Source organism: Alosa pseudoharengus, unplaced genomic scaffold (genome assembly GCF_046254945.1).
Source record: "Alosa pseudoharengus isolate Yale_2024_CS ecotype anadromous, Long Island Sound unplaced genomic scaffold, YU_APseudo_1.1 YU_APseudo_1.1_scf_5, whole genome shotgun sequence".
Lineage (NCBI taxonomy): Eukaryota > Metazoa > Chordata > Actinopteri > Clupeiformes > Clupeidae > Alosa > Alosa pseudoharengus.
This window is the reverse complement of record NW_027468837.1, coordinates 38,071,839-38,088,121: the sequence shown is the minus strand read 5'-3', so window position 1 is coordinate 38,088,121 and position 16,283 is coordinate 38,071,839. Positions and strand designations below refer to the sequence as shown.

General features: G+C 47.3%; 2 protein-coding genes across 7 annotated transcripts in view; one reads left to right on the top strand and one right to left on the bottom strand.

The window, feature by feature from the left end:
• The first annotated feature begins 3,411 nt into the window (after nucleotides 1-3,411).
• rhol (rhodopsin, like) lies at nucleotides 3,412-4,552 on the top strand. Its single transcript, XM_076268867.1, has one exon. The coding sequence runs from the start codon at nucleotides 3,424-3,426 to the stop codon at nucleotides 4,489-4,491; it is 1,068 nt and encodes a 355-aa protein (XP_076124982.1). The 5' UTR covers nucleotides 3,412-3,423; the 3' UTR covers nucleotides 4,492-4,552.
• Nucleotides 4,553-8,316: 3,764 nt separating this feature from the next.
• magi1b (membrane associated guanylate kinase, WW and PDZ domain containing 1b) overlaps nucleotides 8,317-16,283 on the bottom strand; it is a 132,508-nt gene continuing 124,541 nt past the window's right edge. For all 6 annotated transcript variants that reach the window (XM_076268852.1, XM_076268854.1, XM_076268853.1 and 3 more), the window contains 3 exons: nucleotides 15,429-15,572; nucleotides 13,544-13,682; nucleotides 8,317-10,250 (listed from right to left, as the gene is read on the bottom strand). In XM_076268852.1, coding sequence (XP_076124967.1) covers nucleotides 8,944-10,250; nucleotides 13,544-13,682; nucleotides 15,429-15,572 — 1,590 coding nt within the window. In that variant the 3' untranslated portion in view covers nucleotides 8,317-8,943. The remainder of the gene's footprint in view (nucleotides 10,251-13,543; nucleotides 13,683-15,428; nucleotides 15,573-16,283) is intronic.

Below are 16,283 nucleotides of genomic sequence, written 5' to 3'. Positions count from 1 at the left end.
TATTGTTTGGCGCTGTTTGGAGGGGAGGGGGGCCCTCTGGGCTGGTAAACAGACTCCGGTAAGGACACATAGTTCATAAGATCTCCCCATCCATCACAGAGGGGCCTGAGTGGTGGTTTGGATGAAGTCTGGCCATTAGTCAAACCTCATCCCCCTGTCTGGAGGAAAGACCTGCCTTCCACCCCCCTATACACACACACACACACACACACTTTTTGTTCCTCAGTCAATAAAGACCAAGAGAGAGGAAGAAGTGTATGATCGGATCAGTGTTGGTCAGAGCGAAGTGTGTTTTCATTGTCAGAGAGGGCAAAAGGGTTTTGTTCTGGAAAAACAAAAAGAGATCTTTAAAAAGAAAAGCTGGAGCAACTCTCAGGATTGTTTGGTGAGACCGAGAGTCCAGATCAGCCTCGGGGAAAAGAAATGGACTTCATTACTCCAAGACTGGAGTATGCTAACAATGCCAGACCGCACAAAACACCATTGTCCACCATGTTTATTGCATACGAGTTTCTGTATTATCGTTACTGCTCTCCAGTTTTAGCAGTGGCCCCAAAAACAGATGTATATCTTGTCTGGGTGTTTGTCTTGGCACTTACCTTTAACTATTAGCATGCCTCAACCAGTATCCCTCACCCCAACACCCTCCACCCTCTTCTCTGTTCTAACAGTGTGAAGAACTCTGAGTGTTTTTAATTACCACTGCATAGAAACAACGATTTATCCCTAAGAGTGTGAAACATCTGGAACATCTTTTTAGAGTATTGACCTACATCTGGATTCTCCTCTCAGAGAAGAATTAAGTGGCCATGGCAAGGTGTGTGAAGTGACCACAAGATTGCGGACTCCAGTATTCCTGAGTCACGTTAAGCTGGATCTACACTAACACCCAACACCCAATAAAACTAAGGTTTCCAGGCTGAATACATTGGCATGACTTTATTTTTCTTAAACAAAGTCACTACAGTTATGTTCTGCTTGTGCAAAATGTACCAGAAATATAAAGTAAATATACCAGATACCCGAAAGTAAATTAACCTGAGGGTGCAAGTGTCAGTTGATGACACCCACCCACCTCATTCCACATTGTCCGGCATCTTGTTTTTGTTTGATTTCACTTATAGATTTTTCTTCTCCTTCTTTTGAATTATTTGTTTATGTCTTGTGTGTGGATGAATTAATTTACGAGCACTCTCTACACTCATTCTCCCTCTGTTTGGACCAGCGGGAGTCAGGATTCATCCTAAGCTCATCGATAAGTGTCCTGTGCTTTTGTCCCTTGCCCAACTGCAACCTTCAACATTCAAGGTCTTCATGCTGCATCCTCCCAGATCTTTAGCTCCAGCTGCTGTTTCAAGTGTAGACATCCCTGACCTGAGTTATGTACAATGGAGCTTATCCCGGTAACTTCAGGAGTAACCACTGATGTCGAAAGAACATGGCACTTTGACACCACATGATGCAGCATTCTTTTAGAGATCAGTAATTACTCCAGAAGTTACCTGGATAAACCCATAAACTTTCTTCTAGTCTTAACATTTTAGATTGGGATTGATTGCTGACTGCTGGCATTCTTTGCCATTTTTCAAGATGCTGGACAATATTACTCTTAGTTGTCAGCTTACACAACTGAGTGACCAGTCCCTGTCGGAGGAGGTGTGTGTGTGTGTGTGTGTGTGTGTGTGTGTGTGTGTGTGTGTGAGTTTGGATACATCCAACCACACTCTTCGGCAGGTACTGTAATGGCAGCGGAGGGATGAATAAAATGTTTATATTATGCATACATGACCTCATGCATGTTGGCCCTCATATGGATGCAATATGCATCTCTACTCACTCAGCACTATTCGTTTATCACCGCAAGCCAGAAAATAAAAAAAGAAGAAAGATGTCTGTGCAGAGCGATGACTTTACAGCACATCTGAGCGTGTCTTGTTCACTTCAAAGAGGCTATAAAAGCAGCTCTTTTCTGAGGGGAGATGGTCATGAAATCTCAAGTTACTTCTATTGTTATGTAGGCTACAGTGTTTGTCAGAGGCAATACTGACTGTAATTGTGGACAGGTGTCCAGCACGCTGAATCAGCTGTGCTCAAGAAGACAAGAAGACCCATGCGGACATCATTTATAGTTCTGGAGCTCTGGACTTCTCTCACAATCATTTTGGATTAGCCATTCCATTTTATTTGAATCACGCTGTGTGGCTTCCAAAGTCGTTGCTACAGAATGGTGTACACACTTTTTTTTTCAGATGCAGAGTTGCCTTACCTGTAGTGAACAGTAGAGGGAGCCTTCCAACTGCTCTACAGGAGACAAGTGACATCATCAGTTGCCTACTGGAGGTTCTAAATAAATGAACCCAGAAGCCTTAACAGCAAACCAGCCTTGGCATACTGCTCAACACTGATGGGCTGCTGTGAATATATTGATCTAAACACTTCTGTCAGTTACAAATATTGACGGATGCCTCCCTGCTATCTGCAGCCTTGAATTAAACGTGACATAGTTGGGGTGCCAGACATGAATGCTGATGAGCTCTGTGGGCATGTTATGGCAACTTTAGCACACACCAGTCGATCCTACACCATGCTGAAGTAGGAGTGAGCATTGTAGCACACACCAGTCGATCCTACACCATACTGAAGTAGGAGTGAGCATTGTAGCACACACCAGTCGATCCTACAGTACACCATACTGAAGTAGGAGTGAGCAAGTACAGAGGACTCACTGTGTCCTGTGCATCCTACACACCATAGTCAAGTCCACTGACTCTAGTTCTCAAGGCTTGGTGCAATTACCACAACTGTCCAGAAGATGGCAACTGTGGGGCAATATAGGCCTACATACTGTGCTTTGGAGAAGAATGTGACTGGTTTCATAACACAGTATAAAACAGTACTGATATTTTTGCAATGTACTGTAATGAACCACAGAATTAAAACCCCATCAACTTATTCTCACAATGTTAGACAGTTTATTCTCACATGCTCACTTTCTCTCACTTTCTTCAGAGAGAACCTGAGTCGTTCCATAATCCACTGTGGAAGATTAGATATGATCTCCTCAAGCTAACTGATTATGACAGGTGTAACCCAAATGATGCCTCAAGATACACTCACCCCATTGGCTGTGGCGGCTGGATTACCCCTCACATGGCCTAAATCTCCAGATGCTGACCAACCAGATCGGTTTGGCACCTTCATCCCCTCGAAGGCCCTTGGAGGAACAACGCATCCTTGCGCCCAATCGGACCATCAAGACCGCCTGGGCGACCAGGTCGAGGACCTTCGGCAGCCATCGAGACCGCCTGGGCGACCAGGTCGAGGACCTTCGGCAGCCATCGAGACCGCCTGGGCGACCAGGTTGAGGACCTTCGGCAGCCATCGAGACCGCCTGGGCGACCAGGTCGAGGACCTTCGGCAGTCATGAACGGCACAGAGGGCCCGGATTTCTACGTGCCCATGTCCAACCTGACCGGACTGGTGCGCAGCCCGTACGAGTACCCGCAGTTCTACCTGGCGGAGCCCTGGGCCTTCGCCTGCATGGCCGCGTACATGTTCTTCCTCATCCTCACCGGCTTCCCCATCAACTTCCTCACGCTGTACGTCACCGTCCAGCACAAGAGGCTGCGGACGCCGCTCAACTACATCCTGCTCAACCTGGCTGTGGCGGACCTCTTCATGGTGGTGGGCGGCTTCACCACCACCATGTACACGTCCCTGCACGGCTACTTCGTCTTCGGCCGCCTCGGCTGCAACCTCGAGGGCTTCTTCGCCACGCACGGCGGCGAGATCGCCCTCTGGTCACTGGTGGTGCTTGCCGTCGAGCGCTGGGTGGTTGTCTGCAAGCCCGTGAGCGACTTCCGCTTCGGAGAGAACCACGCCGTCGCGGGCGTGGCCTTCACCTGGTTGATGGCGGGCACCTGCTCGGTGCCGCCGCTGGTCGGCTGGTCGCGCTACATCCCCGAGGGTCTGCAGTGCTCCTGCGGCATCGACTACTACACCCTCAAGCCCCAGATCAACAACGAGTCCTTCGTGGTCTACATGTTCGTGGTGCACTTCAGCATCCCCCTCCTCATCATCGGCTTCTGCTACGGACGGCTGGTGTGCACCGTCAAGGCGGCCGCCGCGCAGCAGCAGGAGTCCGAGACCACGCAACGGGCCGAGCGCGAGGTCACGCGCATGGTCGTCCTCATGGTCATCTCCTTCCTGGTGTGCTGGGTGCCCTATGCCAGCGTGGCCTGGTACATCTTCATGCACCAGGGCACTTACTTCGGACCCATCTTCATGACGGTGCCTGCCTTCTTCGCCAAGAGCTCGGCGCTCTACAACCCCCTCATCTACGTGTGCATGAACAAGCAGTTCCGCCACTGCATGGTCACCACGCTGTTCTGCGGCAAGAACCCTTTCGAGGAGGAGGAGGGCGCCTCTACCGCGTCCGCGTCCAAGACCGAGGCCTCCTCCGTCTCGTCCACCTCGGTGTCCCCAGCGTGAAGAAACAGAGTCACCGACCTGCAAAGCCTCACTAACAATGCTACACACTACAACTGGGAGATGATTTCACTCATATGATGGAATGAATCCATCCATTCAGTTCTGCTAAAGACTGGAAGTCTGGAAGGTGAAATGCATGTTGTGTGAATGGAGTTTGTGAATCTGCCCAGCTCAAAACCGTCTGACTATAAAAGACATAGATATTGTTGTTTGCGTGATTTTACATCCGGCAAGTCATTGGATTGAACCTATTTTTTCGTAATAAAGAGGTGGCGCTCATCCAGCCGTGTCCTGAAAAGGCCTTTTTGTCTGTTGACAGGGGGTAAGACTTGTGTGATGACACTAGAACACTGGTTTTTAGACTGAAGTTTTTAATGGAATTTCAAAAGCTTTTAGAGTGGCTAATCTGTCATGTGAAATCAACTGCACATCCTCTCTTTGAAGGGCTGTGGGCAAATAGCAAGATTGTAATTCATTGTCAGTCTAAGGTCATTTTAAGAAAAAATGTATCTAATGTTTGATCCTAACGACCAGATTTTTCCATATGTTGCTCATAGGGGAGGTAAAATGTCACATTAATAGCTACACTGGTTATGAAGATTCCCCTATTAAAAATTAACAATGAAACCTTGCAGATTAGCCTTCATCACATCTATAAAGATGCTTGAAATGTGTGGATGGAAAAACAGTGTGTAGAATCATGGAATGCTTCGGTGATTAGCCTTCATCACATCTATAAAGATGCTTGGAATGTGTGGATGGAAAATCAGTGTGGCAGAATCATGGAATGTGCTGCACATGGACTCCAATTCTACACATTCCCACATTTAGAGATCTTTCCTGTAAACCTGTAAGCTGCTGCACATGGACTCCAATTCTACACATTCCCACATTTAGAGATCTTTCCTGTAAACCTGTAAGCTGCTGCACATGGACTCCAATTCTACACATTCCCACATTTAGAGATCTTTCCTGTAAACCTGTAAGCTGCTGCACATGGACTCCAATTCTACACATTCCCACATTTAAAGATCTTTGTGGTAAACCTGTAGGCTGCTGCACATGGACTCCAATTCTACACATTCCCACATTTAGAGATCTTTGTGGTAAACCTGTAGGCTGCTGCACATGGACTCCAATTCTACACATTCCCACATTTAAAGATCTTTGTGGTAAACCTGTAGGCTGCTGCACATGGACTCCAATTCTACACATTCCCACATTTAGAGATCTTTGTGGTAAACCTGTAGGCTGCTGCACATGGACTCCAATTCTACACATTCCCACATTTAGAGATCTTTGTGGTAAACCTGTAGGCTGCTGCACATGGACTCCAATTCTACACATTCCCACATTTAAAGATCTTTGTGGTAAACCTGTAGGCTGCTGCACATGGACTCCAATTCTACACATTCCCACATTTAAAGATCTTTGTGGTTCTGTAGGTGTGTGAGAAGAGAAGAAAACAAACATCTTCTGAAGTCTGTGATAATGACTTACAGGTAGCTATAGCAACCCTGAATTCTTCATCTCTAGCTGAAAACAAATTCCAAGTCTCTGCATGGTCACATGGTCTTGCCTTGATAAAGGAGAATACATATCCACAATGTCTGCAACTCTCCAATTTAGAGGTGTGTGTGTGTGTGTGTGTGTGTGTGTGTGGGGGGGGGGGTTGGGTTCACCTTCTCAGCTGAGCCCCATCATTACTCTTCAATACTCTGAAACTCAGATATTCTGAATAGAAATTAGCTGCAGAGAACATACAATATATGAATGATTAATACATTACAATTAATACAATTAATACAATGCCTGCTTATATATACGCCTTGTGTTCTCATTCATAGTCAGGGGGAAAAAAAAAACTTGAATGAGTTATGGTCAGATGCTTGAGTGGATAGCACAGCTTGGTGGATGTGTCTTGCCTCAATAGCCTAGGCCTAGTCTAGCTTTTTGGTCTGCCATCAGGTTTAAGATCTAACAGTCAGAGGCAGCTTGCATACGTTTCATGCTTCCAGTTCATTAGTAAGAGCCATTTTTGACTAATCACTAGTGATTCCTTCGGTTGCTAAAGCATGGAGCTCTACCCAGAAGAAAATACATGTCATCTCCACTTTCATCGTGTTTGACTGAACAGTACAGGAACCTTTCATGTGTTTCCATGACAACAAGGGAATGCACATCAAGGTCAGCGAGCCCCCTTGCCACCCTCCCCTTACAACCTCTGCCGCTGTTGATGATGATGTCGTTAGCACAAATTTGATTACCTTTCAGAGCTTGCGTGATGAATTGTCTGTATGTCATCATCTGGGTTTTATGTAACATAACTTGATTACATATATTTTTCATCTAATAGCGATGCTGAAATTCAGCAGAGAAATCTGGTAGCAGAGGCAAGTTATGCATTATTCAGTTCCATGTTCTCTTACATTGTGTGAATCACAGATTATTCCGGGACCAGAGTTGCCCTGCTAAGATATTTGCACAAGATTAATTTCCGAAGTGGTAATTTGTCTTCGAAGTGCTAATGAATAAAAAGGTCATCCAACCAAATTGTAATGTGAATTAATGTTGAAGACCTTTGAGATGAACAAAGTACCGGTAGGTCTAGGATACACTACAAACTTTGAGTGATATATAAATCACATATGTGGGTGATTATCAACTACAGATTAGTTGGAAATTGCTGTTTGTACCATAGCAACAAATGGTTGGTTAAGCAGGCAGGGCTTTGTTGAAGGGTTTCACATTTTATATTTTTACTTAGTTATCACATCTTTGAATTGAATGTGGAAGAGGTTTCAAACACTAACTAAATATTCTCACAAAACCAAATGGCACCTTTTCATCCTTTAAATAGAATCAAATCATTCATGGGCTCGATCATAGAACATAATGAACTACTGGATCGTTTCGGGAGAGGTCAGCTGAAGCACCTCACCTGTAAAGGCAACATTCCCACAATTTAAGGGGTGATTATGGTCAAGGAGGATTACAGGGAAACATCAAGTTTTCAACCTCGGCACTATTATTTAATCTTTTTAGGTCCACATTTTAAAAAACATTTGAAATTGGCCCATAGCCAATTGAGCACCACAGAAACAAAAAGTGAAACTACAGAACTACAAAAAATGAAGTCACAGTCTCTTCACAGTTTTGGAGGTAAACAGACATAATTGTCTCTGGGTTTTTTTGCAAACATTTTGAGCAAATCAATGGTGAAAACTAGCTGTTGACTTTGACCTGCACACCTGCCAACCATTATATCCATTATAGTTGTTTGGCTGTGATACTGTAGCTTCCTAACTCAATACTGAACCCATTGGACTGGTCTAATGCTAGATTTATGTCCCTACTTCTACCTAAAAAGGCCTAAAAATAGGCTCCATATTGAGAAAATCCAGAAGTTTCCTTTAAAGTGTGCTGGTTACACCAGTCACCCTCACTGCCTATCTGCTCACGTTTCTCCCGTCTGATGGCTCAGAGTAGCGCACGGCCTCTGTGGCTTCAAGCCCCTTTACGGTGTTCATCTGGGGGACAAACTTTCCTCCTGTCACAGAGGGGAGCCAGGCAGAGGATCCCACAGGGATTTTAATGAGTAGGAGTCAGAGCGAGCAGCAGCGAGACTCCTCTCCTTTGAACCGGGAGGAGATAAAGACCTCTTTGTTCTTGGCCGTTTTCCTCCAAAAAAAAAAAAGGAACAAGGAATAGGATAAAGTTCCTTAAAACTTCTTTTGAAATGGCTCAATTTCTTCACCACTGTAATAAATATTTCTGGACAAAAACATGACAAACCTTTTCTTTTAATATATTATTTTTTTTATTTTTAACATTATCATAATTTTATTTTCCCTTTATTCATTTAAAATGATCACCTCTGAATGTACACATACTGCAAACTGTCAAAAATATACAAACAAATGCAGGCTTGTGCTATACTCTGGTCCAATGTTAAAAAAACAGTGGCACTGGGGAAAGATAAAAAGAAAGACACCAAGACTGTAAGGACATGCACAGCATTATGTCTGAGCACCACTAACAGAGCTGGTTGGTGCATGAACAGGTCCTTTGGAGAGGAAAACAAACAATGAGTCAGACAGCAGTTAAAAAGCCTGTCTCTCATCCAACGAAAAGGTCAATAATGGTTCTGTTAGGCACATAATTGTATTTTGTACATATTTGTTAACTTCATGGATCACCTTTAGCAGGAAAGAAATTAAAAGAAAAAGATCACCACCTAAACCTGAATAATCAAATCGGAAAAAAAAGACCCTATTATCATTCTTCCAGTGGTTTTCAAAGTTCTGAATCTCTGTTAAGGAGCACGAAGATCATGGATGTCTTATGGGTGAATTAGTTTCTCCAGGGTCCTTGTGCCCCACAGATGAAGGAGGGCACTCGGTGGGGTCGGCTGAGTGGGAGGGAGCCTTAGAGGGTTGCGGAGAGGCTTGGTCAGATGCTGAGGTCTCTGGAGTTGTCTTTGTACGGCTTAGGTTTAGGCTCCGGCAGTGTGTTGGTCACACGGCCGAAGGTGGGCCTCGGCACCCTGTAGTAGTCAGGCGTCTCTTCCACGTCTTCGTAATCATCATCATCCTCCTCCTCCTCCTCCACATACGCGTAGCTCCTCTCCGGAGACAGATCCCTCCCCAGGCTGCGTGTCCGGTAGCGGGTCCCTGGGGACCCGAGCCGCGAGTCCTCCCTCTCCGGAGAGCGGCCCCGCATCAGCGTGCTGTAGCGGTTGTACGCGGCGGAGCTGTTGGGCGTCCGCTCCCTGGGCAGGGTCAGGGGCTCGCGCTCTCGCTCCACGGCGTCTCGGTAAGCCCTCTCGATGGCGTCCCGCATGCCGGGGTCCTTCAGGAGGCCGCCGCCGCCGCCGCCCACGGGCGAGGGATCGCGGAGGAGGCTGGAGACGTCGCGCTGCAGGGTGTCCCCGCGGTTCAGCCGGCCCAGGGCGGCCGCCTCCGTCAGGACGCTCTCCGACCGCGAGGACGGCATGGGCGGAGGAGGCTCCCTCAGGGCCACCTCCTCCTCCTTCTCCGGCTTGGTGTTGTCCACCCGATCGGCGTAGGGGTCCACTGAGCGCGCTCGGTACCGGTTGGGAGACTGGTACTGGGTGCGGTGAGGCGAGCTGTGCCGGTGAGGGGAGCGGTGAGCGGTGCGTCCCTGGTAAGCGGACCGGCCCCGGTACGGAGATCGGCCCCGGTACGGAGATCGGCCCCGGTGGGGAGATCTGTGGCGGTGCGGTGAGGAGTGGTGGCGGTGGTTGTTGTTGTGGTGGTGGTGGTGTCTGCCAGGCGAGCGGCCGCGTCCTCCGCCGTGACGGCCGTCCAGGGTGTTCTCTGCGCTGTGGGTGCGCCGGCCCTTGTCCGGGGAGCGATGCCTCCGGTGGTGGCTGCTGCTGTGGTGGTGGCTGCTGTGGTGGTGGCTGTTGTGGTGGTGGCTGCGGCCGTGACTGCGGGAGTGCCCGCCGCTGGACTTCTTGTCCTCCTTCTTCTTGCCCTTGCTCTTGCTATTCTTGTCCGGCGAGCGGTGGCGGTGGTTGGAATGGTGATGGCTGGAGCTCTGGCCGTGCTCCTTCTTCTTGGTCGTCGTCTTGCCAGTGTCCCTTGCCCCTCGCTTGTTCTCCTTCTGGGATGGTTCGTGAAAGTCTTGTGGGTAGCTGGACTCCAATGGTGGGTGGATCTGACTGTCGGTCGGCACGACGCTCACTTCCGAAATGCTTTGGGTGCCGGTGCCGGGGCCGTCGGCGCTACGGCCACCTGGAATACACACATGAGAGTTACGCAGGAGGAGAGAACACAGCGTTAGCCATGACATATGGACTGGGAATTGATGTACTGTTGCTAGGCGGAAAAAAAGCCAGAGGATTTGAGTAGATGGCACAAGTGGAGGCTTATTTAGTGTTGGCAGATCCTCTTTTTTTGATAGCCAGTCGAGAAGTGTTAGTTTGTCTGCACAAACAAGCGATGGATGACACATGGAGCTGCCCCAGCCCAAACCCAAGCACGCTAGAGGAAAAAAAAGATTCAATCGTGGATTTTCTAAGATGTATTTAGGTATTAAGAAACCAAAGCCAATTAAGCAGAAATGATAAAGGCACTTTATCAAGCACACAGAAGCCATGTTTTTATATTTAGCACTGGCATCACAATTAATTCATGCTTTTGCATGCGCACGCAATGCTTTTCATCTCGCATAAATGTTTCATTCAAAGGACAAAACCAGAATGGTATTTTTAAACTGGCTTATGAAGTGCATAATGTATGAGTGTGGCTTGATGCAGTTTTGGAATGGTGGGGCTTAAAATTTAATTTGGAATTTCCTGAGCAAAACCTGAGTGTACAAAGTCACAGCAATAAAATGATGCTCCCTCATTGAAAAACAGAAAATTTATCGAGGATATACAAGCTAATAAAAGTCTGAGGTGCTTAAATTAATACATGTAGGTGAGAGAGGAAATTAACTGAGAATTAAAACTTTGGATTATTTGGGGGGCAAAGGCTGACAAAGACATACCCATAGTGTTTTTCTTCCAGAAGAATCCTGAACATGTCTTTTTGAGATCTTCATGTTTTTCAAAACGCTTGTACGTCTATACTCCTAAGATATCATTAGTAGAGTACTTAAATATGCTCGCATTATGCAATTCCCCACAGGCCATTGTTTAAATAAAATATCAAATCTGTTGTCAAAACATGTAAAATCTCTTCATTGTAGAGTAGATTGGAGGTGTTTAACATTACAAATGTAAAGACATTATGTCTGTGAAGTATTTCTTGAACATAGGTTCACAGAATAAAGACTTCCATCTTCGTATGCTGCTTTGCGTATGCCAAATGTATACGCTTACATACAACTGGATTGGTTTACTTGGATACATTCTATTTTTATAATCTCCAATGCAATGCTTCTTAAAACTGAATTGGACTCATTGACAGGGACCATGTGAAAAATGAGAAGTGAAAATACATCTACAAGCCAAATTGGTCACATGTCATCTCTAAGCCCTGTGACCCGGAACTGAACGTTGAATAAAAGCGGGATGCGTGAGTGTGTCCCCACTGCTGGAGATGACGTGGGAGGGGAAGCGGGATGCGTGAGTGTGTCCCCACTGCTGGAGATGATGTGGGAGGGGAAGCGGGATGCGTGAGTGTGTCCCCACTGCTGGAGATGACGTGGGAGGGGAAGCGCGGAGGACAGACACTTTTTTCTCACTGCGCTGCATTGAATTCTGGGTGAATGGTTTTGTCTGCACAATGGAGCTGAGGTCAGCAGTGCGACTCAAATGGACGCCGGAGCACACAAGACACGACTGGCGGGCGGGCGCCGGATGGACAGACGAGCGAGCAGGCGAGCGAGCGAGCGGGCGAGAGAGCGAGCTACAAACCGTGGTCTGATTGTGGCCTGCTCCAAAGGCCGAGGCCTCTCCAAGCTTTTCATTCCTAGCAGTGGTGGCAAGGTGAGGTGCGACCATCGCTGGAGGAGGAGGAGGAGGAGGAGGAAGAGGAGGAGAGAGCCCAGTGATAAAATGAGAAGAACAAAAGTGAAAGCCAACACAAAGGAATGAGACAGGGAGAAGAGCAGAGAACATTAAACCACTGAGGAGAGACACCAGGCAGAAGAAATAAAGGCTTATCCCCTTTGCTTTTCAATGGAAAAAGGTGTTTATTTGTTTAATTAGTCAATCAAAGATAGAGATTGTCCAAGAAATAACCCCACCCTTGAGTGAAAAATCAACAGTAACAGAGAGAAAGCACTGGATCCCAGCCCACATACACACACACACACACACACACACACACACACACACACACACACACACACACACACACACACACACACACACACACACACACACACTCAGCAGCATAAGGAGTCCAACCCCACAGACCTGGTGAGATGCACACAGAACACCATGTGAAGCAGTTTACATTGCAAACAGAAAGAAAAGAAAAAATACCAGCGAAATGTGGAAGGATGCAAAAGGAAAAAAAAGTACAAAATGTTACAAAAATATACAACCTCACAGAGATGTCATATTGGCGCAGGACAAAACATGTCATATCACATTCTTAACTTGACAAAAATACATGAATGAAAGCTTCAAAAAAAGTTGATACTTTCAACAACAAAAAAAATGCATCAAGATGAATTGTGTTTACTCAAGAGATTAATACAGTTGAAATGAGTCTTCCATAAATATTATGGAAAATGGCCTACAAAAAAGAACAAAATTAAGAAAAACATTGTGACCTTCACTGACAGTTTCATGCAGAAATATCTTTTTTTCTGATTAATAAGTGGGTCAACTCATGATTCTGCACATAGAAAAAAAACGATCTTTTTCATTACAAAAATGGAACACGGACATGGGGGTGGTCTCCTGGGAGAAGTGTTGTCTCCAGTCTAACTTAGAATTGTACAGTAAGTGAGCAGAGCATAGATCCAAGAGCAGTTGTGAGGACGTGGAGTACAGTAATGTGGCTTCCCACTGACATGGTAACTAGAATGCTTCCTTGCCCCCGACCCCGTTAAGAGCCGCACACAGGCCCATCTCAGTAGCTTACATTCACCTTTAATAAATATTATAAATATGATAATTCTGCCTAAATTCTGCCTTGTGGACATTGAAATGCACTCAAACAAAAGTTCCTTCTTTTCTTTTTTTGTACAGTGTTAAAAATAGCATCCAAATGCATGACTGCAGATCGATAAACATACTATATATCCAGTTAGAAAAAGAAAAAAATCTTTTTTTGTTTGGTTTCGATGTTGATTCTTGATGTGTTATCGTGTGCCAATGACGACAGCCCCAACCCGCCCTCACCCTGACCTCACCCGACAAGTGTCCCATCAGATCCCAGCGTGGCACTCAGACGTGAGGAAGAGGATGGCAGAGAGAGAGAGAGAGAGAAAGAAAATACCCACAAGGCAGCAGGAGGAGGAAGGCCAAGAGCCCCACAGCATGACAGGGCCCCGTGCACCCCCCACCGCGTGGCACCTCAGGGGGTGAACAGGGGCGAGAAGGGAATGTTTTCGTAGATTGACCCACCATATTCCGGCACGGAGCCGTCGCCGCGCTTGAGCACCAGGTGCACCCGGCGCCCGCCGCTCTTGATCAGCTCGATGGCGCGGGCGTGCTTCATCCCCTTGGTGCTCTCGCCATTGATCTCTAGGATCTCATCGCCCACCTGCAGCACAGGAGCAGAGAGAGAGAGAGAGAGAGAGAGAGAGAGAGAGAGAGAGAGAGAGAGAGAGAGAGAGAGAGGAGGTGAAGAGACGGAGAGAGAGAGAGAGAGAGAGAGAGATGGAGAGAGAAAGAGAGAGAGAGAGAGAGGAGGAGGTGAAGAGATGGAGAGAGAGAGAGAGAGGAGGAGGTGAAGAGAGGAGGAGGAGGAGGAGAGAGGGAGAGCAGAGAGGAGGAGGTGAAGAGACGGAGAGAGAGAGAGAGAGAGAGAGAGAGAGAGAGAGAGAGAGAGAGATAGAGAGAGAGAGAGAGAGAGAGAGAGGAGGAGGTGAAGAGATGGAGAGAGAGAGAGAGAGAGAGAGAGAGGAGGAGGTGAAGAGATGGAGAGAGAGAGAGAGAGAGAGGAGGAGGTGAAGAGAGGAGGAGGAGGAGGAGAGAGGGAGAGCAGAGAGGAGGAGGTGAAGAGACGGAGAGAGAGAGAGAGAGAGAGAGAGAGAGAGAGAGAGAGATAGAGAGAGAGAGAGAGAGAGGAGGAGGTGAAGAGATGGAGAGAGAGAGAGAGAGAGAGAGAGAGGAGGAGGAGGTGAAGAGATGGAGAGAAAGAGAGAGAGAGATAGAGAGAGAGAGAGAGAGAGAGAGAGGAGGTGAAGAGAGGAGGAGGAGAAGAGACGGAGAGAGAGAGAGAGAGAGCAGAGAGGAGGAGAAGAGACAGAGAGCAGAGAAAGATAGAGGGAGAGAGAGAGAGAGAGCAGAGACAGAGAGAGAGAGGGAAGGAGAGGGAGGGAGGGAGAGAGAGAGACAGAAAGAAAGAAAGAAAGAGAGAGAGAGAGAGCGACAGCGGGGAAATAAACATGATTAAAACAACATATCCTCTTTGTTGTTCCCACTCACAGCATTACCCACAGGCTTCCCGTTGGCACCCACAACCTCTGCCTGAGACAGCACAGAGCGAGAGCTACATTCTCCCCCTTCCCTTTCAATCTCTCTCTGTCTCTTTTTTCCCCTCTCTCCTCTCCACGCCTGGAGTTATCTGTCAGTGTTCCGTGTCAGGGGAATTCCCCCGTGTGCAGACCCAGGCGCGGCACTGACACCTCCACATGCCCAGCTTCACACAGCTGCACGGCTGCCGCTACTGCTGCTAGCGCTGCTCCTGTCTCATCTCCAGCCCCAGTAATAAGCCCCCCCTCCAACCCCACTGACAGCCTCCCCGCACGGCAGACCCACACACACACACACACACACACACACACACACACACACACACACACAGCCTCCCCCCTCCACAGCCTCCCCCCTCCAACCCCACTGACAGGCTCCCCACACACAGACTGTCTTTACAAATAACACATTAGACACCTCGAGCGGGCCCCTGGAAAAGGGAAATAAAAAAAACCACTACTCTGTAATGTGGCACACTCTATTAACCTGCTGGCGTTTGTGTTAAAAAAAAAAATAGAAAAAGGTACAAAAAAAAAAGAATTGTGCTGAGACAAATACCTTGACAACAAGGCTTTTGTGAGCTTTCAGTGTCTTTAAAAATATTTGTCATATTTAATTGAATCTCCGTATGGGAACATAAAGAGTTACCATAGAAATGTGGAATAATAGTTAGACTAGTGGAACTGGAAGAAAGGAAGAAAAAAAGAAAGAAAGAATGAAAGATAGATAGATAGATAGACGTAGAGAGTGAGAGGGTAGAAGACAGAATAAGAAGTGACCGGTGTAGAATAAGAAGTGACCGGTGACGTACCCTCATCTTGCCGTTGCGCACGGCGGCTCCGTCCTCGGCCAACCTCAGCACGTACAGGTCCATGTTGTACTCGCGGCCACCGCGCAGGCTGAAGCCGAAGCCCTTACTGTCCCGCTCCAGGTCCACCGAGTAGAACTCTGCGTCCTGACAGAACCACACACCAGACAGCCAGACAGACACACACACACGCACGCACGCACGGACGCACACACGCACACACGCACACACGCACACACACGCACACACAAAGGACAAACAAAGAAGCAAATAAACAAACATAAGATGAAAGGCAAGGTCATTAGCTTTGCAGTCAAGACATGGGTGCGCTTTATTGAGGCATTCTCTGCTTTAGAGAGGAAGGCCCGCATCACCTCCAGCAATGTCACACACACACACACACACACACACAGTCTGAAGTATCTGGATGAATAATTGATGCATCTGGGCTCGGCAGGTATTTTTGGGTGATGGGAGGGCAAGTGACGGGGCGTCACAAGGGCACTCTAGCAAAGCCTCGTTAAGTCCCTCCACGCCACCTCCACACTGCTCCGTGCTGCTTTATATAAGTGCAGAAAGGACTTAAAAGGGCCACTGGCCCCGTCACAAGCGGCCTTAAAGAGTTTGCCATTATCTAAATGCACCTCCGACTACCTGCACTTGGAGATAAGTGAGCTAACCTTGTGCCTTTAACCCTCCTACAGGCCAAACGTTGACCAGCTAAGTAAGCAATACCAGGGGAAGGTTTGAGGAGTGACAGCACACACTGAGCTTTGTGTAGTCGAATCTCTGGAGTTTTGTGCTGAAAGAAACTGGAGCTTCTCTGTGTGTGTTTTTGTGTTGAATATAAGGGCGTTT